Raw genomic sequence first — 26,369 nt, forward strand, 5'->3', positions numbered from 1 at the left:
AAGAATATCTCGTGTTCCCTAGCTATCACTGTAAAAAGCATGTACATTTCGATCAATGACCCCTTGCAGCGTGTTTACCGTGTGTCAATCAATACCTATTCGTCTTGCCCCTCTGCACCCTCTACGCACCCCCTTCACACTCACAGAGGGAAGTCGAGGGGTCTATTAAAACCTTAACCCCCCACATACACACTCTACAGAAGACAGATGCTTATATTCTAGCTCTTTGCTCTCCAAAACAGTTTAGCTCATCAAAAGGATCGTAAAGATGTCCCTAAAATCATCCTAAAACGTATTGCTCCTCCTCTGCTGTTTTGAAACCAAAACAACATGCTGAACAAACCAACCTGCCCACCCCTATGTTAAACATCGTAATTTTGCAAGGAACTGCCTTCCGTAAAGCACAAAACATTGCCAGTACACCCCAAAAATACACCGTACAGCCCCCTGCGTACTGTGTGTGAATTGGCGAAACAGCTGATGGTCAAAAAAACAAGCCATTCCTCTTCTGTTCTGCTGTTTAAGCATTCTGCCCTGAATCCCCGTTTCCCCCAGAGCTCGACAAACCGAGGACTCGATTCTCTCATTCACTCACTGCACTGACGACCTACAATATTTTAACTTCCCCTTTTTATCCACCACGTCCAACATATCACGAGTAGACCTGTACCTCCAATGTAAGAGAACAACTTCTGGCCTACAGTGCAATTCTTTAGGCTATTTCGGGGCCAGAATGACGAAACAGAAACCATTTAATCACATTGGTAACATATTATTGGACACCTTTACAATGTTGTCTTTATTTCAAGCCTTCATCACGTGGCCCAGCAAGCTCAGGGCTGGTTAGTTAGACTTTTGATCTGGTTTGATGTTCGTTATCGGATAGGCCTATACGGCATCTAGGCCTAGTCTTTGAAATTAACTGAGACAAGAGGAGGACAATAATGGCAGGATTCTGCATGAATAACATATGAATTGCAACACTGAGATAGCCTACGGTGTGTGTGTCTGTGTTTGTGATCATGTATAAGGTTTACTAAAATAATCTTTCAAATATTCACAAAATAACTAGTAGGCCTATTCCCCCGCTTGCTCGCAGTTCTGCTTGATAAAGCAAGTGAAGTTATTGTGTGCTGGTATTTGTGCTAGAATGCAGTTCACGAGAACCCCCCTCCAAGCAGATTACCGGACCAAACCATTGCCACGATAATATTCTGCCACATGTGTGTGCCCTTTATAAAGCCTCGACATTCGCAACATAGGGCCGTATTTATTTGTACTGGGTGTGAAAATGACATGGGACGGCGTAGTATTACAAAATGTGCAACTGCACACCTCTCAACTGACGGGATGGCTTCAGCGTCAACACCCCTATTGTGCGAATGGCAGCATCATCCACTGACTGCAATGGCGTTGTAGCGCTGTGTAGACCCCGGTTTGCAGGACCGAATGTCTCATTAAGGCGACACAATACTGGACTTCTATAACTGCCTTGGATGGAAATGATTTATGCGAATGGAAATTTACAACAAAAACGTTTTTCTACTGTGAATTAACTTTTGGATTATGCAAGTGTTTGGTCTTTCATCAAATGAAACCGAAGCAATGAATGTAAGTCACTCTTTTGTTTTGTAAGAGACATTGAAGGCTGCACGAGCAGGTTGCCTCAGTGTGGCAACTGCCAACTTCTGCTTCCTCACTGTTTCAAACTACCAGAAGCAGTAATGTGCCTCTGAAAAATCATAAAAGGAAATGAATTACCGTGCAACATTACATCCAATCTAAAATGGGGCTGTCAATCTTGTGCGGTTGAAGATGTGTTTTCGGTTCATTCCGCACGATGTATCGAGTTGAAGCTGTATGTTTCAGGTTACAGTTTTATCTATTGCATCTTGAAGTTTGTTTTTACCGTTTGCATTGATTGCAACACGCACCTGTTCACTTAAAATTACACCGATTAATATTTACATCTCGTGCATTTCGTTGATTGCGTCGTGAAGCATCACAAATAAAGCAAGCTGGCATCAACTGCTGGCTGCATCTGTTTATTTTTCACGACATTGCTTAAAGACATACCCAAATATATTTCGATGCAAAGCCTATAGGTTAGTATTTATAGATTAATGTATAATCACCTGGCAGTGTTATGCCTTTTCATTTACCAAAACAATAATACAACCCAACTCTGTATTATGTGTAAACTCAATGTATTGTGGTGTCAACAGTGTTTCGATTTCTCCGTAATGTCGGATTATAGACAGATATTTCTGTAGTGGAAACATGTTTCTGAAGCGGTAGAACAGCAGCGAGCAAGCGAGCTTGTTTTGAGCCGACCTTCGGTCTTCCGTACTGTTAATCTGGATGATGATGGTGCAGAATATAGCAGGGGTACTCCGGTGGAAGGTCAGCCTCACACTTTAGCTAAGCCTCGTCACAAATTCAACACATTTATTTGAAAATAGTTTCAATGGAAATCTGCCATCAATGATTCGATGTGTCGTTGACATCTGTTGTTTCATTCAGATGATTGTTTCAGGTCATTGTTAAGCATGAACTTCATACTTCTGTGCTTGAATTTTGATTACGGAGTGTTAACCCAGCTTTCCGCACCGCAAGCATCATCAACATTAGGATAAGCTTTTAGAGAGCAATTGCCCGTTACATTTAGTGCACTTGTCTTAAGAGCTTTTATGAAATTGCCAATGGACTGCCTCTGAGTGATGTTGTTTCATGAAGTGTCCTTTATAGCCGGTAACCGAAATTATCTCATCTTCCTGAGCTAACCCAAACCTTTCCTGCTCTCAGTCAGGTGTGGAGGGGTTAGGAGCAGCTGTTTAAGCACACCAGGTCACAGGACGTTCACCACTACCGGCCCCGGTAGTCGAGATGAGGGCCGTGCGATGCTGAGATATTCCCCAAGTCTGACGCCATCATGCTGAAGACGGAGGCCTCGGGGGAGAGGAGCACCCTGCGGAGCGCCTCCCCCCACCGCAACGCCTATCGGGCTGAGTTCCAGGCCCTGAAGAAGGCGTTCGACCAGCCCCGGGTGGAGGCCCCGCCCAAACCCAGAGGCCCGGAAGGGGCCCGGCAGCCCCGAGGTCGCCAGTATGGGGCCCACGTCAGTCGTATCAAGGACATGTTCATGCAGATGACCTCGGAGGGGGTCCCCGCGGCCCCCAAGACCCCCAAGGGCCCGGAAGAAGCCACGCCCCAGAAGATGACGAAGCCGACCAACTTCATCAACAAATCTGATGGCTCCGTCATCAAGCTGCAGCACAGCGTGTCCGCGGAGCGAATTGCCGGCGGCGCAGGCGGCTCCAAGTTCTCAGAGACCCGGAAGCTATTTGAACAGCAGTCCCGCGACGCATCCCAGTCGCCCGTCTACTCGTACGGCCGCGACAAGAGGGGCTCCCACGAGCACCTGGACGAGTGGCGGGGCCCGCGCTCCAACCGGGGCAGCACGGACTCTCTGGACTCCCTCTGCTCCAGGACCGAGGCCTCGTCTCCCACCGTCAGCCAGCTGAGCGCAGTGTTCGAGAACGTCGACCACCTCAGCCAGGGGGCGCCAGTCAGGAGGGGCTACGGTGGCCGCGGGCTCTATTCCCCCGACGGCTCGCACCGCCACGGTGACCTCAGCGAGGACGACTCGCGACAGTCCCCGGTACGAGGACTCAGGAGCCGCGTGGGAGGCGGGAAGTTCCCCATGTCCTCGTCGGAGGAGGACCTCCTGAGCCCCAGCCCTCTGGTGGAGCTGAAGCCTGACCCCCTGCGAGAGGAACCCCAGGAGAGAGGCACGATGGCTGGGGAGGGCAAGCAGGGCGAGAGGGGGGGTCTGGATGGCAGTACCACCGCCAACGGGACTCAGATCAACGGATCCTGCGAATCCTTGAAACCCACCGTGGAGGACAAAGTTGTTCCCCTGGCCTCGCGACCCTCGAAAGACACCGCCGATGGGGGTGAGACTCCCAGTAAGGTCCCAGACACCCCAGGCAGGGCAGACAGCGAACCCCAGACAGAGGCTGAGGTTCCTGGGGAGAAGCAGACCCCGTCACCCCCAAAGGACCAGGCTGAGGAAGGCCAGGAGGAGTACAGAGGGAACGAGAGGGTGATCTTCAACGCGGACGGAGACGCCTGTTACCAGGGCTGGGGGGAGAGCTGCACTGACCCAGAGGATGACCTCTACGGGGACGAGGACGAGGATGTGGTCTACGACCCCGGTGCCGACCTCACGGAGATTCCCGGGCTGCCTGAGGAGGACCACGAGGAAATCCCCCCCAGCAGGAAGATCCGCTTCAGCACTGCCCCCATGATGGTGAGTGAGGCTGGGTTTCAGTCACACGCCCCAGGGCAGGGGTGTCTAGTCTTGGTCCTTGGGGTCCGCCGTCCTGTATGTTTTTGATGTTTCCCTGCTCCAGCACACTTGATTCTAATGGATGGGTTGTTGAGTCAGGTGTGCTGGAGCAGGGAAACATCGAAAACATTCAGGACGGCGGACCCCGAGGACCAGACACCCCTGCCCTGGGGCGTACCATTTGGCTACGGTACATCTGATTCACACAACAGTGGTCTCTGCTGGTTGTCTTGTTGGGCCGAGTTGTGTGCCTTTGAAGGTACGCTTCTTCTTGTAGGACCTCAAAAGTGTGTTATGAGTGTGTCGTAAGGGTGTTATGTAGTATTGACTTGGACATTTTTATACGTTCTTGAGATCACATTCAGGTTAAATGAGTTATGTTGAACAATGTAGAACAATGATATATATATATATCACAGCAACCTGCGAAGGTTCCACCTTTCCTTACAACAAGCAGCCACCGTGTTTTCACCATGCGGTGCTGTGGGGTCAGAGGCTCTGCCCTCTGGGGTGTGTACGGTCTGCCCCAACACAACATCTGCCCCTAAGCCTGGCTGGCTCCAAGCCCAGACTCCAGCCCGGGTCCAGACCCGCTTCTCCCCTCCCCCCCCTCAGCCAGCCCCGGTCTGACAGCTCAGGCAGCCTGGTTTACCTTCCTCAGTCAGGCTTTCAGAATCAGACTCTAAATAAGCTTTATATATATGTATACACAAACAAGGAATTTGGCTTCAGTTATACACATTGATCTCTGGGTACTCGCACAGAAATAAGATAATATTTAGAAAAGAACACAGGTGGGTAGACTGAGCAAGTAAAGATAACAAATAACAGATTTGTTAATCAAACATGAGTTCAGGGCAGCCGGTATTTACCCGGGGTTTGTCAGAATCAGTTTGTCAGTGATACCTACAAGAGAAAGTCCCCCAAAAATCCATCCAGACTCACAGCCCTGTCTCCTGCTGAAGGAGATACAACCCAGGGGGCTTTCGTGGGGTTTGGACTCCACACTGTGTGTGTGTGTGTCTGTGTACCCTGTGTGTGTGTGTGTCTGTGTACCCTGTGTGTGTGTGTGTATGTGTACCCTGTGTGTGAGTGTGTATGTGTACCCTGTGAGTGTGTGTGTGTGTGTGTGTGTACCCTGTGTGTGTGTGTCTGTGTACCCTGTGTGTGAGTGTGTCTGTGTACCCTGTGTGTGTGTGTGTATGTGTACCCTGTGTGTGAGTGTGTATGTGTACCCTGTGTGTGTGTGTGTGTGTGTGTGTGTGTACCCTGTGTGTGTGTGTCTGTGTACCCTGTGTGTGTGTGTGTGTGTGTGTGTGTGTGTGTGTGTGTGTGTGTACCCTGTGTGTGTGTGTCTGTGTACCCTGTGTGTGAGTGTGTGTGTGTACCCTGTGTGTGTGTGTCTGTGTACCCTGTGTGTGAGTGTGTCTGTGTACCCTGTGTGTGTGTGTGTGTGTGTACCCTGTGTGTGTGTGTCTGTGTACCCTGTGTGTGTGTGTCTGTGTACCCTGTGTGTGTGTGTCTGTGTACCCTGTGTGTGAGTGTGTCTGTGTACCCTGTGTGTGAGTGTGTCTGTGTACCCTGTGTGTGTGTGTGTATGTGTACCCTGTGTGTGAGTGTGTATGTGTACCCTGTGTGTGAGTGTGTATGTGTACCCTGTGTGTGAGTGTGTATGTGTACCCTGTGCGTGCGTGTGTGTGTGTGAGAGAGTGTGTGTTTGTGCGAGTGTGCCTGTGTACCCTGTGTGTGTTGCCCCTCCCACAGTATTTTCCCATGGGGATCAGAGAGGGTAATTGCTGTGTTGTCAGTTGTCAGATAGGGCTTCCTATTGTTTCCTGTGCTAATTTCTGAGGAATGCCTGCCTGCCATGATCTGACCTGAGCACCTTAACATACACCAGCTCATCTCAGAGATCAAGCATCAGACGATAGGAGACTATGGCCAGAGATTACCAAGCTACAGACAATGCATTGCATCATTTTCCAAAAGATGAATTATGCATCTGTTTTCAAACATTTGAACACCCTGCATATTTGTTGTTACGGATGACAGGCTGAAAGGATTCAGAAATCCCTTCAACCAATTCAGATTATAACAAACATATATTTTTATATTCATCATTTATCTCCTTTTTTTAATCATGGATGTTTTCCACTTTATCTACTGACCTAGAGAAACACCCTACAAACATTTACATCTTTATGAGGATTTTGTGTGTGTGTGTGTGTCATGGTTATGTCTACACATGTTTGCTTGCTTGTGCAATGTGATTGTGCTCGGTTGTGTAAAGACTAGAACATAAGGACTGCATTATTCTGAAGAAAAGGTTCAGAGGAATGTGTGTGGGATTAGAGTTAACGCAAACATTCCCAGAGTTGATATAGATCCTATTAGCATGCAGTAATGAAGCAGAACTATTACCCTAGTTATTTTAGAGACACGTGACGTTGATTCGCTAATGCTCCTCATATTCTCGCACACACACACATGCAAGCACAGTTAACACTTGTGTGGGTATGTGTGGCTTGATCCTGATCAGGTGCATACACCGGATTAAACATATTAAGTCACTCTAAGAAGGTGATCATATTCTTCGAATTCCATAATCAGATCATACGCCCGGGGTACATCTGAACTGTTTGACTGATTAGCTAGGTAAGAGTCTGGCCTCTATGTCAGTTTTATTTAGCGACTCAGCTGTTGACTGATGGAGGCTTGAAACTGGGCTGCTGTTTAGGTAGGTCTGTTTTTTTCGACCAAGTGTCTTCCTTCCCCTAACCTCTGTAATTAGAATATTGAATGTGGGACGTAAACTCCAGTAAACATGCCTCAGTGCCTCCATAGGTAGAGGAGACTGAATACTGCTTCACAGCCGAGGAGAAATATTGAAGCACTTCAGGCCTCTGTTTTGTCTGCATAAAGGTTCTTCCTTGTGCTCATTAATTGTATGGAATATTCAGCAAGTTCTTTTGTGCTCTGCTCTAACAGGCTCTGCTCTGCTGTAACAGGCTCTGCGCTACGCTGCTCTGTTTTAGGCTTCTCTGGTCTCTTCTCCTCAAAAATATTTACCCAATTTTTTTATAGAATAATTTTTCCCGCATGTGTGGGAAATATTTTCGGGAAAAAGTTTAGGAAATAGTTTTTCGCTTGTGAAAAAAACATTTGGAAAGAATTTTCCTAAGGTTGAAACAATATTTTTGAAAAAATATTTTCCATCATTGATGAGTACTCTCCTGTACTCTCCTGTACTCTACTGTACTCTATTGTACTGCCCCCCCTTCGCCTCCACCCCTTCTTAACACACACACAACTCTCACACACACACACACTGGTACAACCACACACAGGCTAGTCTGTCCCGCCCCTCGCCTCAGAGGAGAACAGTCAGCGTTCTGTGTTTTTGTTCTGGTGAGAGAGACAAAGCCAGACCTGGTCCCTGAGTTCACCCGCACGAGAGCAGCTCCACCCCGGCCCTGAGGAGCGAGGAAGTAACAACACAAATGTTGCTGCTCCATCTTAAACTTGAGGTCCTCCCCCTCCCACCCCCACCCCCCTCTTGTGTTGTTACCCCCCTCATTGTTCTGGGGGGCGGATGAGGGGGGTGAACCAGTCCAGTAGTCCCTGCTTTTAAAACCTTAATTCTTGTTGGATTTTCGTTCCGGATGCTAGCTGCCCGGGCGGTCAAAGCTGGCGTGTCAGCTTATGGAACGTGAAACATACACTCTCCACAAAGATGCGGCGATTAAAGATTAGATTAGATTGAAGATTAGTTGACGGTCCTGCTTGTCGACCCTGACTCAGTGGTTACATAGAACAGTACACACGACTGTATATGTCGACCCAACCCTCTCTACTAACCTGGGCTTTCTGTATCTGTAGTGGAGCACCATGTGAGTCCAGCGTGTCATCCAAGGACTTTTCTTGATTGTGGATGCTGTCCTCTCTCGGGGGTTCGGGAGACTGTCCTGCCTCTCCTCGTCCCTCGCTCCCCCTCCTCCCCTCCCCTCCCCTCCCCGTCCTCTTCCTCCCCTCCTCCTCCTCCCCTCCTCCTCTCTCCCCTCCTCTCCTCCACCCCTGCTCTCCTCCCCTCCTCCTCCGCCCTGACTCCTCCATCCTCCCTCTCCTCTCCTCTCCTCCTCTCTTCCTCTTCTCCTCCTCTCCTCCCCTCCTCTCTTCTTCCCCTCCTCCCCCTCCTCTCCTCCTCCTCCCCTCCTCTTCTCCTCCTCCCCTCCTCTCCTCTCTTCCTCTCCTCCTCCCTTCCTCTCCTCCTCCTCTCCTCCTCCCCTCCTCTCTTCTCTCTGGCTGTATAAACACATTTACAGGCTCTTGATTTGAAACACTGTGGCTGGCTGGAGGATCAGTCTCACCCTCCTGGGCTGCGTCTCCACATCCTAATAGAATGAAGCGGATGTGAAGGACTGCTGGGTCGGTGACGTTCCACTGATTCAGTAACGGTTCCCCTCCTCCTCCCCTCCTCCTCCTCCCCTCCTCCCCTCCTCCACCCCTCCTCCTCCCCTCCTCCTCCTCCCCTCCTCCCCTCCTCCACCCCTCCTCCTCCCCTCCTCCACCCCTCCTCACTCCCCTCCTCCTCCTCCCCTCCTCCCCTCCTCCACCCCTCCTCCACCCCTCCTCCTCCCCTCCTCCACCCCTCCTCCACCCAGCACCTCGTTCTCATGTCCGGGAGTCCAGTGTGGAGGCAGTCCTCTCTGGCTGGGTGGAGGATGAGGGGAGCAGGGAGAGGTGTGTGTGTATACAGGGCCTCAGGCTGGGTTTTGGAAGCCCCTTGTTCCCTGGTTGATAAGATAATGGTGTCTAAGTGGCCCCCTGAATAGTCGACTCTCATAAGTGTTCTGCTGTGGGGTTTCCTCCTTGGGTGATAATACACCGTGTGATTTATGCTATTATACCATCATGCCCTTGTGTATATTTGTGTGTACGTGTATATAGTGTGTACGTGTGTGTGTGTGAGAGAGGCTGACATCATCAGAGGCTGTGAGGCTTGTGTCTGAGATGCTCTAGGCTCTGCTAGACAGAGAGGAGCCGCGTTGAGGCAGCCTGACACCAGACCTCCACGCTGGCACGTAGTCCCCATCCCCCTGAAGACCTGTCACACTTTCAGCCAAATGTCTCTGAGAACCCCAAACTCATTTGACAGTCTTTAAAAGACAACAGTCGCTTATAGCTTTTTGTCTTGAAGCCTAGGTTAGCGAGCGGAATGTTATTGTAACCCACAGAGCTAGCGGTCCTGTGTCTCTCCCCTCAGATGAACTCTAATTCTCCTCCCCCAGCTTTCTTTCTCTCTCCATCCCTGTCTCTCTCTGTCTCTTCCATCTCACCCACTCCCCTTCACTCTACCTCTCTCCTTCATTTGTCTTTCTCTCCCTCCCTCCTTCTATCTCTCTTTCTCTCTCTCTCTCTCTCTCTCTCTCTCTCTCTCTCTCTCTCTCTCTCTCTCTCTCTCTCTCTCTCTCTCTCTCTCTCTCTCTCTCTCTCTCTCTCTCTCTCTCTCTCTCTCTCTCTCTCTCTCTCTCTCTCTCCTTCTTCATATCTCTTCTTCTTCATCTCTAAAGCTTGCCAGCGTTGCCATCAAACTGATAATTACCCAGAGTGTGACTGGGTGTAATGGGTCGGAACCAAGCTTGATGAGGAGCAGGATGATGGCGCTGGGCCGCTGCGTGCGCTGAGACGGCGTGTCAGTCCCTCTCTCTCCCGCCTGCGTCGTGGTAACGACCGAGTCTGACCAGTTGATTTTGAGGTTGTCACATTCAGCTACTTTGAAGACCCCAACTGCTGTTATTAGACAACTGGGCCTTCCTCGTGGTTACGTACGGAACACAGGACTCTCTTCTGAACACGGAGCCCCAGACACAGATGTCATGTGGGCGTTTCCTGTTTCCTGTTCAGGGGGAACCGAGGTCTGGCTGAGTGGCAGGGATTCTCCTCCTTCTGACTGTCAACACCCTCAAACGTCAGAAACACTGTGTGGGTTCTGTGGTAGCTTACGTACACGTGTGAGTGTATGTGTGTGAGAGAGAGAGAGATGGTCCCAGTGTGTGTATTATTCATAGGCTGAGGTTTCTGTGTTCTGGTTGAGGTGTCACCTGAGCTTGTCCATGGCTGCATTTTTAACGATGCAGGAAAGAGGAGCCCATCTTGTGGTTTGGGAGACCGCACCCCGTCAAAGCCCCGCACCCTTGCTTAGTTTAGCATCAGGATGCTAACTTAGTTTAGCAGGATCTAGTTTAACATTCAGTGTAGTTGCGGCCAATGCTAACTCATGCCAGCACATGCTAGCAGGGAATACCCTACCCTTGAGGGCTCTCACATTTACAAGACACATTCGATTCTACAGCCCTCTAACAACCAGCCATTTGTCATCATCACGAGCAGTGTCACACACACACACACACATTGAACACACATATTATGTGTAACCACATGGAATGAAGAGAGCTATTGTTGACATCCCCTGAGTCGTTTAGTCTGTGTTGTTTACCCAATTACTTCTGACACACACACACATGCACACACACACACATGCACACACACACACATGCACACACACACACATGCACACACACACACATGCACACACACACATGCACACGCACACACATGCACACACACACATGCACACGCACACACATGCACACACACACATGCACACACACACATGCACACACACACACATGCACACACACACATGCACACACACACATTCCGATGGGCCCACATGGGCAGTGTTGTGGGTGAGAGTGATTGTCCCTGGGCCCAGGGCCTGCGCTGCATTCATTGGCTGGTGAGACAGCCCACAGTGAGCTGGGAGTTCATGAAAAAGACAGCCTGGTACAATGACCACTTCCTGGTACCAGCTAGCAAAATAAGATACAAAGGTTTGTCTGTCTCTCAAAACAGAAATGCATGTGTGTGTGAGTGTATTTGAATGGAGCTTGTGTGTGTTGTGTGTGTGTGTGTGTGAGTGTAAGTACGGAGTTGTGTGGTGTGCATTGTATTGAGTGCTTGTGTGTGTCTGTGCCTGCGTTTGTGAGGAACGTGGCCACAGGTATGTGAGGGAATTCTAATGAGCTCAGTTGTCGCAGTGTAGACAGCACGCCCCTGTGTGTGTGTGTCTGTCTGTCTGTGTGTGTGTGTGTCTGTGTGTGTGTGTGTCTGTGTGTGTGTGTGTGTGTGTGTCTGTCTGTGTGTGTGTGTGTTGGCTGTGAAGGTAGAGCTCTGCGGGGCCGCTGGGTGTGAGCCAGGAGGCAGGCTGCTAGCCCCGCCCTCTCGCTGGCCCCGCCCCATCCCTGGCCCCACCCCCTCCCTGGCCCCGCCCCTCCCTGGCCCCATGAGGGTGCTGGCACCCTCGCCGCCATGCCAAAGGGCCGTTTAATGCGATTAGCGGCGGTTGGCCTGGCACTAGCACCCGGCGGCCATTCTGGCTCTCAGAGACACCCCCCTCTCTCTCTTCTGCTGTCTTGATCCCTCTCTTCCCTTCCTCTGATTTCTCTTACCCCCCTTTCTCCCTTCCCTCCTCCTCCCTCCCTCTCTCCCCCCTCCCCCGTGGCTCCAAGCCCCCCGGCCCATCCTCAGACTGCCCTGAGAGAGAAGGCAGTCAGATGTGATTTGGCTAAAGGGGAGATCATCATATGAATACTGAACAGTGGTGGCCATGCCTGCTGTCTCTCTCTCTGTCTCTCTCTCTCTCTCTCTGTCTGTCTGTCTCTGTCTGTCTCTCTCCACAGCCTCATACAGTATCATACATAAAAGTGGAAGGAGATCTTACTAAATACTGCACCGAACTCTCCCTCTGCGCGGGAAACCAGCTACACATTTCATATATATTTCAGCAGCAAAAAATATATGTAAATATTTCAGCAAGAAAAGTACTCTTATGCAGTCCAGACCAACCCCCTTTGCCAGCACTAACAAGTTCTCTGAAGTTCTGCTCATTCGCTTAGAACAGAACCCAGCAGGGGGAGGAGTGAAGCCTTAAAACGGCTGCTTAAATAACTCCCACTGCATTTAGAGCATTAGTGAAGAAAACTCGAAATCGAGCATTTCAGGAGCAGGTTGATCGAACCTGCTGGAGGGACTGCTAGTCTGGAGGAGAGAGATGGAGGGAGGTCAGGGAGAGGATGGAGGGAGGCAGGAGAGGATGGAGGGAGAGATGGAGGGAGGCAGGAGAAGAGGATGGAGAGAGAGATGGAGGGAGGCAGGAGAGGATGGAGAGAGAGATGGAGGGAGGCAGGAGAGGGTGGAGAGAGAGGGGGGTGCTGCTGATGAAAAGGAGATTATAAAACGCGATCAGGAGGGGAAAGTTGTTTGATGCAGCAGTGGTGAGATGGAGAGAGACACAGGTAGAGAGAGACGCGGAGAGAGAGACAGAGAGAGACAAAGAGAAGTAGAGAGAGACAGAGAGAGGGAGAGAGAGACAGAGAGAGGTAGAGAATGATACAGAGAGTGATAGGGAGATGGTGTTGTGAGGAGAGAAGTGTGTGTTTTCCTACCAAGTATCCGCCCCCAGCAGCAGTAGAGGTCATGGTTTGAACGGGAGCGAGCGTACGACCCTCTCACGCCCCAGCGAGCGGGCTGACAGGATTGGAAGTGGCGGCGGCGATGCAGAGGGATGGGCGGTGCCGTGAGCTGATTGGTCGGTATTGAGTGCAAGGACCCTGTATGGATCTCCCGCACGCAATGTTCCTGAGGCGTTGGCCAATCAAGTCCCAGATCTGGGGCAGCAGTGTTGTGCACTTGTTGACTCCCTGCCAGTAGGGGAGAGAGGTTAGAAAACATGAACGTTTACAGTAAACACAACATGTCCGAACTTCCTGTTATAGAACGTGTGTGTGTGTGAACACGTTTCCCGTTATTGAAAGTGTTTGTGAACAAGCTTCCAGTTCTAGAACGTGTATCTGACTAGGGTTCCTGTTGTAGAAGGTGTATCTGACCAGGGTTCCTGTTCTAGAATGTGTATCTGACCAGGGTTCCTGTTCTAGAACGTGTATCTGAGCAGGGTTCCTGTTCTAGAACGTGTATCTGAGCAGGGTTCCTGTTCTAGAACGTGTATCTGACCAGGGTTCCTGTTCTAGAAGGTGTTTCTGACCAGGGTTCCTGTTCTAGAACGTGTATCTGAGCAGGGTTCCTGTTCTAGAAGGTGTATCTGAGCATGATTCCTGTGTGTCCTCTGCCCCCAGGTGTTCAACACCTACTGCAACGAGGACTACGACCGCAGGAACGAGGAGGTGGACCCTGTGGCGTCCTCGGCAGAGTACGAGCTGGAGAAGAGGGTGGAGAAGTTGGAGCTGTTCCCCGTGGAGCTGGAGAAAGGTGGGCGGAGGAGCCGCCATGGCAACACCGCCATGGCAACACCCAATCAATAAAGCAATAAATCAAACTTTATTTATACAGCGCATTTAATACCAGGAGACAACACAATGCGCTTCACAGAGTGGGAAAGGGGTGGGTGACCAACACTTATGTTTGACACACATTTTCCAGAAGGAAGCAAAAACAGCCACAAGCAATGTCACAGAGGGCTTCACGTACGCCCTTAGAACTGTACCTAAACCGACCTAAACTCCAACCTCTTAAGCTACACCACCCTTACCCAACTTACTAGTGTGTAGCGAGCTGCTAGTGCCTAGCTCCCCTGAGAGCTGTACACAGGACACTCCAGGATTCCCCCCCCCTCCCCCCCCCCCCCACATCGCAGGGCTTCTGGCCTCTTACGTAATCCCAGGGAGGCTCCTGGATTATTGGTGTGGAGCGGAGAGAGGTGTTCTAATCCCAGGGGGGCTCCTGGATTATTGGTGTGGAGCGGAGAGAGGTGTTCTAATCCCAGGGAGGCTCCTCAGGGCATGTTTCTGTCCAGCCCTGCAGATCGATCTCTGGGTCAATTTATGAATCAATGAGCCCTCCATCCGGCCATCCTGGTACCAGAGCCTCCCAGTTAATGTGTGAGGTTAACAGGGGTATTATTGATGGAAATGTTCACACACTCACCCTGATACACACACACACACACATCCTGACTGTTATGTATGTGTGCTTGTGTGTGTGTGTGTGTGCTTGTGTGTGTGTGTGTGCGTGTGTGTGTGTGTGTGTGTGTGTGCGTGTGTGTGTGTGTGTGTGTGTGTGCGTGTGTGTGCTTGTGTGTGTGTGTGTGTGTGTGTGCGTGTGTGTGTGTGCTTGTGTGTGTGTGTGTGCGTGTGTGTGCTTGTGTGTGTGTGTGTGTGTGCGTGTGTGTGCTTGTGTGTGTGTGTGTGTGTGTGCGTGTGTGTGTGTGTGTGTGTGTGTGTGTGCGTGCGTGTGTGTGTGCAGATGAGGACGGCTTGGGGATCAGCATCATAGGGATGGGCGTGGGCGCTGACGCAGGGCTGGAGAAACTCGGCATCTTCGTCAAGACGGTCATAGAGGGAGGAGCAGCCGAGAGAGACGACAGGTAAACACACACTCTCACTTACACTCACACACACACATTCTCTCACACACTCTCACTCACACACACACACACACACACACACACACACACACTCTCAGACACACACTCCATATACTATCACAAGCGCACACATCCCTATTATCTCATGCACACACACAATCTCTCTCTCACACACTCACAGACATTCTCTCTCTGACACACACACACACACACTCTCACAGCACTCTGCGTGCTCCTGATGAGGTGAGAGATTAATCAGCAGGGGTGCTGGATTATAACTAGGAGGGAGGCGGGGCCTGGAGAGAGGCGGGGCCTGGAGAGAGGTGGGGCCTGGAGAGAGGCGGGGCCTGGAGGGAGGCGGGGCCTGGAGGGAGGCGGGGCCTGGAGGGAGGCGGGGCCTGGAGGGAGGCGGGCCTGGAGGGAGGTGGGGCCTGGAGGGAGGCGGGGCTAGGGGGCCTGGAGGATCACTGGCCTGTATGAACCTGTTCTACATCATCACACTGATACTGGTTCAGAAACCTGTAGGAAGGAAGGCTCGGGAATGTGCTCATGTTTCACCTAGAGGAGAGATATGATCCCGTGAGATCTCCGGCCTGTGTGCGTGTGTGTGTGTGTGTGTGAGTGAGTGAGTGTGTTTGTGTTTCCGAGTCTGCGGTATAATAATTCACACTGTCAAGTCTGAAGAGATAACATTAACTATCTGTTACACTCATCAAACAGCAGTCAGACAGCCAACATCCACCCTGCTGTGTTGTCAACAATATGAACTCCACCCCAGCCCTCTGCTGCCTTCATGGGATATCAGAGCCCCAGCCTGCCGCCTTCCCTCTGCAGGATGTGGGCGTTGTCTTGGCAATGGTATTGTGTTGCCGTGGCGAGGCGAGGCTTGCCCTCAGGTGTTCCTCCCATCATTAGGTCCCTGGCCTGGCGCTGAGCTTGGATTAATGGTCTGCTGGACAGACAGGTGTGTGTATGTGTGAGAGAGAGAGTGCTGGGCCTCCCTGTATGACAGTGTGTGTCAGGAAGAGACGGACAAAGAAGGAGCAGGATAAACTCCTGAAGGTCACACTGAGAGAGGGAGGGAGGAGAGAGGGAAGGAGAGAAGAGAGGGAGGGATAGAAAGAGGGAGGAGGGAGGGAGGGAGAAGGGGGGAGAGAGGGAAAGAGGAAAGAGAGGAGGGAGGGAGAGAGAGAGAGAAAGAAAGAGGGAGAGATAGATAGTGAGAGACTGTGAGAGAAAGACAGAGAGACAGTGTTGCTGTGCATCCACCCAGGCTGACAGCCACCAGACAGAGAGACAACATATGCTGGCTGTCAGCAGGAAGCGACAACCCTGCTTCCTGTCAGCCATGACACCCGATGTTGCCCACAGAGGGAACATCTCCCTGCTCTGTCCTGAGGAGGGGACATGGATGGAAGGTGTTCCAGTCAGAGAGCAGGCTGAATGTAGGTCTGGGAAACGAAGACCAGTGAAGAATATTTGATTAGATAGTTACTTTGCGATGTGGCTAGTAAATACAGACTGTTCCTTGACTTGGCAGGGTAGGAGAACAGGTGTGTGTGTGCAGGTGTACTGTAGTGTAGAATCAGTGGGTACATCTGTCTTTAATGGTGGGTGATGTTGAACGTCTCTGGGCGTTCAAGAGCAAGAACTCTGACCTCATTTCTTCTGCAGAGAGGTTCTGCCAGGGGCGGAACGCCTCACATCCTGTCCTCTCCTCTTCACATCCTGTCCTCTCCTCTTCACATGCCTTTTGTGTGTGTCATCATTAATAAAGCCAGTCTGATCTGAACCATGTGGGATATCCACACGCTATCGAAGCCTCCTGTGTAGTCTGGTTCAGATGGTGAATATGGTTCTGTACGCTGATGACCTGCTGTGTTTCAGGATCAAGGTGAACGACCAGATGGTGGAGGTGGACGGGACCAGCCTCGTGGGGGTCACTCAGAGCTTCGCTGCCTCCGTGTTGAGGAACACTCACGGTGTGGTCAGGTAAGGACCACAGCCTCATCCACGACCATGAACCACAACCTCATCCACGACCACGAACCACAGCCTCAACCACGACCATGAACCACAACCTCATCCACGACCAAGAAACACAGCCTCAACCACGACCATGAACCTCATCCACGACCATGAACCACAACCTCATCCACAACCATGAACCACAGCCTCAACCACGACCATGAACCACAACCTCATCCACGACCACGAACCACAGCCTCAACCACGACCATGAACCACAACCTCATCCACAACCATGAACCACAGCCTCATCCACGACCGTGAACAAAACAACAACCCCTTTTCCAATCTGTAATCCAACCTCTGGGTCTTTAGTGGACCTGTCACTCTGGACTGTTTTAGGTTGCTAAGCTGAAGATCATGTGTGTTCCGGCAGTGGAGGGAGGCGGGGCTAGGCGGGGCCTGGAGGATCACTGGCCTGTATGAACCTGTTCTACATCATCACACTGATGCTGGTTCAGCAACCTGTAGGAAGGAAGGCTCATGTGCTCATGTTTCACCTAGAGGAGAGATATGATCCCGTGAGATCTCCGTGTTCACGCCTGTGCACTTCTCTGGTTACTGAGCGTGCTAGCACTGCTAGCTAGCTATCAGTGTGAGCTGCACAGGGAGGGCATGGCCAGGCAGACAAACACACGCTGCACATGTCCTCGTTGAGAGACGATGAAGGACAATGTTTCATTCACACACACACTGCTTCAGCATACTCTCACGCACACACACACACGCACACGCACACACACTGCTTCAGCACACTCTCACACACACACACACACACACACACACACACTGCTTCAGTCTTCTCCTATCTCTCTCTCACACACACACACACACACACTAGATGAGTGTGTGTGTGTGTGTGTATAGAAAAAATACACACACTGACTGGACAAAAAAAAACTGCAAATCACAAGACTTTACTGCAAACAGGATTACACACACACACTTTTACATAAATATACAGTACACAGTCTCTCACACACACACACACACACTGACACACACGCACACATGCAAACCTAAATAGGATTACACACACACACATACTTTTACACAAGTACACACTCTCAAAACACAGTAAATCTGATCCTGCTGTTGAATCAGTGCTGGTGAGAGGCAGCATAAACACAGCTCCCCAGCGCTCTCAGGGTGGACTGGTGCCATGCTGACTCTGGTACCATGCTGGGTTTGTTTACCATGACCAACCATCTTCCTTGATGCAACTTCCTTTATTCCATAAAAAACAGACATACCACCTGATACCTCTACAAATCTATAAATGAAACATAACAGCGTGATCACCACAGCTAGGACGTGGCTAAGCATCAGGCCACACCTCCACCTCACAGTAAACCATCAGGCTACACCTCCACCTCACAGTCAACCATCAGGCCACACCTCCACCTCACAGTCAACCATCAGGCCACACCTCCACCTCACAGTAAACCAGGAACAAAGACAACCCGCCACCACACAATTCATCTGCCGCTCGTTTCACGTGGCTCTGCCCTTCTGCTCTGATTGGCTGCTGCCGTCTGTGCAGGTTTGTGATTGGGCGTGAGCGTCCGGGGCAGGTGAGCGAGGTGGCGTCGCTCATCCAGCAGACCCTGGAGCAGGAGAAGAGGCAGAGGGAGGCGCTGGAACAGCAGTACGCCCAGTACGACGCTGACGACGATGAGGTACTGGGACGGGGGGTGTGTGTGTTTCTGTAACTGTGTGTGTGTGACTGTGTGTGTGTGTGTGTGTCTGCGTTTGTGTCTGTGTGTGTGTGACTGTGTGACTGACGATCAGCTAGACGATTATGAAAACACTTGCCATGATCTACAGCGCAATGAAATATCTCATTAATATAAATGCAGCTATGAATATTTAAGGATGTTACTCCACTGAGTTTCTGAGTTTCATTGTCGGAGCGAACATCTGTAGAGTTCCAACACCGACACACATCATGATGTCATACTTCCTTTTCTCTTACGACAACGCAACAATAACATCACGATTATGGTAGTTCTTGTATGTCCCTCTAAACACACACACACACACAAACAGGACAGCAGGTGTGTGAGATAGTTCCTTTAGGACTGCAGGTGTGTGAGGTAGATCCTGTAGCCTGCAGGTGTGTGAGGTAGATCCTGTAGCCTGCAGGTGTGTGAGGTAGATCCTGTAGCCTGCAGGTGTGTGAGGTAGGTCCTGTAGCCTGCAGGTGTGTGAGGTAGATCCTGTAGCCTGCAGGTGTGTGAGGTAGGTCCTGTAGCCTGCAGGTGTGTGAGGTAGATCCTGTTCCCTGCAGGTGTGTGAGGTAGGTCCTGTAGCCTGCAGGTGTGTGAGGTAGGTCCTGTAGCCTGCAGGTGTGTGAGGTAGGTCCTGTAGCCTGCAGGTGTGTGAGGTAGGTCCTGTAGCCTGCAGGTGTGTGAGGTAGGTCCTGTAGCCTGCAGGTGTGTGAGGTAGGTCCTGTAGCCTGCAGGTGTGTGAGGTAGATCCTGTAGCCTGCAGGTGTGTGAGGTAGGTCCTGTAGCCTGCAGGTGTGTGAGGTAGGTCCTGTAGCCTGCAGGTGTGTGAGGTAGGTCCTGTAGCCTGCAGGTGTGTGAGGTAGATCCTGTAGCCTGCAGGTGTGTGAGGTAGATCCTGTAGCAGTGTACCAGTCCAGCAGTAGCCTCTCCTTCCTGCCAGAGATGAAGACATGCCTGTGGAACAGGAGTCTCTGCTGGGGAAAGACAGCCTGTTATTTACAGTGTTGGCTGAGAGAAAGCTTAGTCTGGTGGATTAGCGGGCACGCCCGTTAAAGTGATGGAGAGTTTCTCATTATCAAATGCAGCGTGGTAGAGAGCAGGAAGGAGAGATGACTCATGGGGAGGGGGAGACAGGGGAGGAGGTGGAGGAGGAACACAAGGGATGGTTTAAGAACGGGACCACAGTGTGATTATGATGTGAGAGAGCCTGGATCTCTGATTCCTTGTGTGTGTGTGTTTCTGTGTGTGTGTGTGTGTAGACAGGGGAGTACGCCACTGATGAGGAGGAGGAGGATGTGGGGCCTGCCACCACGGGGGGCGGGGGAGAGAAGAGCATCGAGGTCTTCGATTTGCCGGAGTCCGATGACATCATATCCCCTTCCGAGCTGGATGCCACCAAACTGTACCAGAAGTTCCGAGAGGTTCACATCTAGTTATTTTTTTCTGCTGTACAACTGTGACAGAGACTTTTCCTCCTCTCCATCTCTCCCTCTCTCTCTCTCTCTCTCTTCCTGTCTTTCCCTCTCCTCTCTTCCCTGGGAGAGTGTGTACAGTAGGTGACAGTGTCTGATGGTGGTGTGTCTGGGCAGGATTCTCTGCTGGGCTGGAAGCCAGCGCGTGCAGCGCAGTGAAGCGTCATGTCATTCTGACCCTCCTCATCCCCCTCTCCTCTCCTCTCCTCTCCTCTCCTCATCCCCCTCTCCTCTCCTCTCCACACAGCTCCAGTTAAAACACACTGTTACGGAGGCTGAGATTCAGAAGCTCAAGAACAAGGTAAGGATCTTCTCCTTCACTGCTCTGCTCTCTTCTGCTGATAGTATTAACAAGGGAGAGACGTTATGTACAGCTCAGATGATCAGATGAGGTCAGTGACTGAGGCTCTGTAGAGTGATGGGACATTGGGCGGCTGGAATAGCATCTATTGTGTCTTTATTAGATATGTTTGGTAAAATCCTCCTTGTCTCCTGTTAAGTGCTGTTGTGTATTTCAACAGTTACTTTCGCTTTACTGTATCTCAGTCGGGGGTCACAGGTGTGTGAGGACAGGACAGCAGGACAGAAAAGTGTTAGCATGCAGAGGAAAGTCTCTCTCTCTCCTCTCGCTTTATCTCTCCTCTCCCTGTCTCTTTATCTCTCCTCTCCCTCTCCTCTCTCTCTCCTCGTTCTAAGTGGTCAGGCAGTAGATAAATCCTGACCTCAGTGAGTTACACAGTCATTGAGCCGGACGGATGAGTTACTTGTGGAGGCTACACACACACACTGTGGTGTGCGTGTAGCCTCGCCCATGGATGTGTGCGTGTGCTATACTGAGTCAAATGTGTTAGTCACTCCTGCTGTTTGTAGTCGATCGATCAATTATGATTCGTGATTCCTTTCACCCACCCCCCCAACCTGCCCCCCCTCCCCCCAACCTGCCCCCCCCAACCTGCCCCCCCCAACCTCCCCCCAACCTGCCCCCCCTCCCCCCAACCTGCCCCCCCCAACCTGCCCCCCCCCAACCTGCCCCCCCCAATCTCCCCCCAACCTGCCCCCCCTCCCCCCAACCTGCCCCCCCCAACCTGCCCCCCCCCAACCTGCCCCCCCCAACCTCCCCCCAACCTGCCCCCCCTCCCCCCAACCTGCCCCCCCCAACCTGCCCCCCCCAACCTCCCCCCAACCTGCCCCCCCTCCCCCCAACCTGCCCCCCCCAACCTGCCCCCCCCAACCTGCCCCCCCCAACCTCCCCCCAACCTGCCCCCCCTCCCCCCAACCTGCCCCCCACCTGCCCCCCCCCCAACCTGCCCCCCCCCCAACCTGCCCCCCACCTGCCCCCCACCTGCCCCCCCCCCCCCCCCCCCCCAGCTGCAGGCCGTGGAGAGGGAGAAGCACCGCTGGGAGAGGGAGAAGAGCCAGCTGAAGGCCTCTATCGAGGAGAACAAGGACAGGATGCTGAAGCTGGAGGGTTACTGGATCGAGGCCCAGACGCTGTGTCACACGGTGAACGAGCACCTGAAGGAGGCCCAGGCGCAGTACCAGACCCTGGACAAGAAGTACAACAAGGCCAAGAAGCTCATCAAGGACTTCCAGCAGAAGTGAGTCCACATGCACCACCAGTATCCTGCTGGCTGAGCTGGTCTCTCACACCCTAGCCCTCTAACCTCCAGCCTCCAAACCCTTGCTTCTTTTAGAGAGCTGTCTTCTCTGGACAGTCCCCTGGCCTCCAGTCCCTAGCCTCGACTCTAAATAGCCTCTAACCTCTGGAAAGTTCTAATTGTGTTCCCGCCCTCCAGTCGACATTGCTGCACACAACCTCTCCATGCTAAGAAGCTAATGATGTCTGAGAGCACAGTAAGACAGCTCTCTTCACCCAGCATGCAGACAGAGAGAGAGAGAGAGAGAGAGAAAGAGAGAAAGAGAGAAAGAGAGAGAAGGGGGGTGTGTGTGTGTGTTCAGCCTCTCATCCTGTCCCGGATATTAAAGAGAGGATTCAGGACTGTCACTGCAGCTTACACTCACTCTGTGCTCATAGGGCTGGGCTCTCTCCTTAAACCATCCACACACACGCTGTCACACACACACTCTCTCACACACACACCCTGACTGTTGTCCCATGTCTTGTGTCTCTGTCTCTAGAGAGGTGGAGTTTGTCCAGAAGGAGGATGCAGAGAGGAAGAGGCTGGAGGATGCAGAGAAGGCTCACTTGGCTGAGATCCAGGGACTGCAAGTCAGGGTAACTCTCTCTGTCTGTTTCTCTCTCTCTCTCTCTCTGTTGCTCTATGTCTCTTTATCTCTGTTTCACCTCTCTCTATCTCTCTCTGACTATCTCTCTCTGACTATCTCTCTCCGTTTCTCTCTCTCTCGGACTATCTCTATCTCTGTCTCTCTCTGTTTCTCTCTATCTCTGTTTCTCTCTCTATCTCTGACTATCTCTCTCTCTGTTTCTCTATCTCGCTCGCTCTTTTTTGTATTTCCTTATATCCCAGAATAAACCTCTCAACAATCCTCTTGTCGTGACTGTGCAATACGTGTACACTCAAGCAAACCGTGTTTCTGGCCACAGAGAAGCCACACAGTAAAAGCACACAGACACATCTGCCTGTTACCTGACAGCGCCTTGCTGTTCAGAGTCTGGCCACCAGGGGGAGCTGTAGAGGCACCATGTTGTGTTCACTAGAGAAGAGCTTCCTCTGCTGTACGAACGCGGAATAAGGAGTCGTTGTTGTACCGGCAGTAAGAAACTGAATCAGGTCTGTGATGTAAACAGAGAGAGCCGGCATGGTGGGACTACACACGCTAGTGGCCACGCTAACTTTGTGCCTCCAGAACGCCCACATTCTATCTGACATTTCACACGACATGGCGTTGTGCATAGAGAGGGATGTTCTACATGGCGATGTGGGGGATATGTGTTCAGACAGGCCCGTGGTTTCAGAACACGGCTGTTTTGACAGGTAGCACCTTCACCTCTCCGTGTCCTGCAGATCGCTGCCCTGGAGTCTGAACTGCTACAGCTGATTAAACAAAATGGCCTCCAGGTGAACAACAACAACAACAGCTTCCAGCAGAGTCCTGGGAGGGCGGGGCTAGGGACAGCAACTGGTGAGTGATGGCAGGGTGGTCCAATCACAGGCTCACCTATTCTACCTTGAGACAGTAGGGATCCAGTTGCAGCTGGCTAGTGTGATGAGACCAGAGAGCCATCTGTTAGAGATACTGGACAACTCTGATGTCATCCCTGCTTTTATATCTGTGTGTGTGTGTGTGTGTGTGTGTGTGTGACAGAGGTTAGAGACAGTGGAGAGGTGACCAGCAGACCCTCCAGAGACAGTATCAGTTCCACCGAGACAGAGGTGAGTGTACACACACACACACACACACACACACACACACACACACACACACACACACACAGACAGACAGACACACACACACACACTCACACACAGACACACACACAGCCTGTCTCGTGCTCTGTTACATAAAGCTGTTATGTAATGGATTAATTTCTGCCTGGCGGTTCTCCTGTAGCACTAGACCTCTGAGTGATGTCACTTCCTGCGGCCCCTCCCAGCCTCTTCCTGGCTGGTCCTGATCTCTCTCCCCCCTCTCCCCCCTCCAGGTATCAGAGTGCCACAGCAGTCCAGTCTCCAGTCTGCGGGGGTCTCTCAGGGGCGGGGCCCCTATTGAGGGGGTAGGAGAGGGCTCCCCCAGACACGCCCCCCTACAGCAGGGAGCTGCCCACCTCCAGGGTCAGTCTGGGGTCATACTCTCTCAGTCTGGGGTCATACTCTCTCTGCATGGGGTCACACACACCGTAAACAGCTTAAAAGAGCTACAACCATGAGATCAGTTTTCACAGATATAGAGTGACAGGATTATTTTCTCTCATCAGGCTGTCCGTCTCCAGCAGTGTCCAGCCCCTCCCTCAGCCTGGAAGAAAACACCGTCCAGAGAGGCCTGGGGCCTGGGTAAGACTGGGTGGTGGAGGGGCCTGGGTAAGACTGGGGGGTGGAGGGGCCTGGGTAAGACTGGGGGGTGGAGGGGCCTGGGTAAGACTGGGGGGTGGAGGGGCCTGGGTAAGACTGGGTGTTGGAGGGGCCTGGGTAAGACTGCGGGGTGGAGGGGCCTGGGGCCTGGGTAAGACTTGGGGGGTGGAGGGGCCTGGGTAAGACTGGGGGGGTTGAGGGGGCTAGGGGGGGGGGACCTGGGTAAGACTGGGGGGGTTCAAAGACGAAGGGGAGGGAAGGCCGGACTTGTTTAACCACCAGTCTCTTTCTGCAGGTCCTTATCAAGGAGGAGTATATCAAAGGTCCAAGACCCCAGAGCTTCACCAGGAAACAGGTACTCCTCCGTAGCATAGCATGCTAGTGTCTCTCCCTAGCATAGCATGCTAGTGTTTCTCCCTAGCATAGCATGCTAGTGTCTCTCCCTAGCATAGCATGCTAGTGTCTCTCCCTAGCATAGCATGCTAGTGTCTCTCCCTAGCATAGCATGCTAGTGTCTCTCCCTTGCAGGGTATAATATATTTCCCTAGCTCAACTGACAGAAGTCTCTCTCTTTTCCAAAAAACCCCTCTCTCCTCGTCTCTCCTCCTCCCTCTCCTCCTCCCTCTCTTCCTCGTCTCTCCTCCTCCCTCTCCTCCTCCCTCTCCTCCTCCCTCTAGCTCCACAGAGCCCTCAGGAGTGGACGGTGAAGAGAAACTCAAGGCGAAGGTGGGTCGTGGAGGCACACCAGCCTGTAGCTGCTCACATCGCAGGAACCAATGAGTTAACAGGAAATGATTTAACAGGAAATGAGTTAACAGGAAATGAAATAAACGAAATGGGAGGCCTGCTTCGGGACAGTGCTGACAGTGACAGTGTCCACATCCACACCTACAGCCAGGGCTTGAGATGAACGGCATCCCATCGTCCCGGGGTCGATGAAACAGAGAGAGAGAAGCCTAAAGCAGAGCAGAGTAGAGTAAAAGAGTATATTTTTCCCCAAAATATTTTATATTTGTTATGTTCAACCTTTCGAAACTTTTTTTCATACAGTGAAAGGAGAGGGGAGAGGAGAACAGAGAAGCGTAAAACAGAGTAGAGCAGAGTACAATAGAGTACAGTAGAGTTTAGTAGAGTCCTCATCAAGTACTTATCAATGATGCAAACCTATTTTTTTAAACAAATTGCAAATATATTTTCAACCTTTCGAAACATTTTGTATAAAATATTTTTCAAACCTTTCAAAACTTTTTCAAAACATATTTAAAAAAAAAATAATATTCAACCTTTCAAAACCTTTTTTATTCTTTTTTTTCAACCTTTCGAAATGTCTTTTTTTTCGGTACGGTACTGGGACAGTGAGGTAAAAAGTTAGAGCCCTGCCTAGAGCCTCAGTCGTTTACACCCTTCTGCTGCTCATTCTCCCATGCACAGACAAGGTGTTGTTGTGGAAGGTTAAACGGAGCATAGTTTTTAACCGGAGGTGCGCTGGGTTTGTGTTTAACAGAACCCTCTCGCCTGGCCTCATTTCTTCTCCTATTCCAATTACTTGGTACAGTATCACTTCCACTTTGCTCTGGCTAGAACCACTTTCTAACTCATCCTGCTAGCTAACACTGGGTTTTTAAACCCTATCTCTCTACATCACCACCTAGAAAGAGTTTCTTGATTGACTTTCATTTCAGTTCTTAATTTGTAACTGTTTTGTAAAAAAAAAAAGATCACAATGCACAACTTTAATTTAACAAAGATTTAGTTTGTCTTAGTAAATCATTGAAATGTCTGGGTTCTGCAACAAATGAATGAATGAATTGCCTGATGGTACATCAAAATTTCAACAGCCAATGTTCAACCCAATTAAATTATTTGGACTAAGAAAAATTTAAATTTAGTGTGTACTGATCAATGCTTACCGCTTAGCATTAGATTAACGACATTAACAATCATGTTGTTGTTGTTGATCATGTTGCTGATGTTGTTTATCGCCGTGCCGTCAGGGCCCCGCCCCCGGTGATGACATCAGCTGCAGCAGCAGCAGCTCTGCAGAGGTGAGCGGTGTTCTGACAGACAGCAAGACCTCCGCACGCTCACTCACCCTGGGGCTGTCCTCAGACGAGGTACACACACACACACTCACCCTGGGGCTGTCCTCAGACGAGGTACACACACACACTCACCCTGGGGCTGTCCTCAGACGAGGTACACACACACACACTCACTCACACACCCTGAGGCTGTCCTCAGACGAGGTACACACACACACACACACACCCTGGGGCTGTCCTCAGACGAGGTACACACACACACACACACACATACCCTGGGGCTGTCCTCAGGTACACACACCCTAACCCTCAC

At 51.3% G+C, this 26,369-nt stretch overlaps 1 protein-coding gene across 1 annotated transcript in view; it reads left to right on the forward strand.

Moving 5' to 3' along the window:
* ppp1r9a (protein phosphatase 1, regulatory subunit 9A) overlaps window positions 1-26,369 on the forward strand; it is a 32,729-nt gene that overhangs the window by 1,750 nt on the left and 4,610 nt on the right. The window contains exons 2-19 of the mRNA XM_067255454.1: window positions 2,810-4,312; window positions 13,546-13,678; window positions 14,672-14,792; window positions 16,680-16,784; window positions 18,364-18,499; window positions 18,875-18,877; window positions 19,810-19,971; window positions 20,270-20,323; window positions 21,391-21,620; window positions 22,162-22,258; window positions 23,010-23,127; window positions 23,311-23,378; window positions 23,648-23,777; window positions 23,921-23,996; window positions 24,310-24,369; window positions 24,692-24,740; window positions 25,519-25,563; window positions 26,009-26,128. Coding sequence (XP_067111555.1) covers window positions 2,933-4,312; window positions 13,546-13,678; window positions 14,672-14,792; window positions 16,680-16,784; window positions 18,364-18,499; window positions 18,875-18,877; window positions 19,810-19,971; window positions 20,270-20,323; window positions 21,391-21,620; window positions 22,162-22,258; window positions 23,010-23,127; window positions 23,311-23,378; window positions 23,648-23,777; window positions 23,921-23,996; window positions 24,310-24,369; window positions 24,692-24,740; window positions 25,519-25,563; window positions 26,009-26,128 — 3,087 coding nt within the window. The 5' untranslated portion in view covers window positions 2,810-2,932. The remainder of the gene's footprint in view (window positions 1-2,809; window positions 4,313-13,545; window positions 13,679-14,671; window positions 14,793-16,679; window positions 16,785-18,363; window positions 18,500-18,874; window positions 18,878-19,809; window positions 19,972-20,269; window positions 20,324-21,390; window positions 21,621-22,161; window positions 22,259-23,009; window positions 23,128-23,310; window positions 23,379-23,647; window positions 23,778-23,920; window positions 23,997-24,309; window positions 24,370-24,691; window positions 24,741-25,518; window positions 25,564-26,008; window positions 26,129-26,369) is intronic.

Source organism: Osmerus mordax, chromosome 18 (assembly GCF_038355195.1).
Source record: "Osmerus mordax isolate fOsmMor3 chromosome 18, fOsmMor3.pri, whole genome shotgun sequence".
Lineage (NCBI taxonomy): Eukaryota > Metazoa > Chordata > Actinopteri > Osmeriformes > Osmeridae > Osmerus > Osmerus mordax.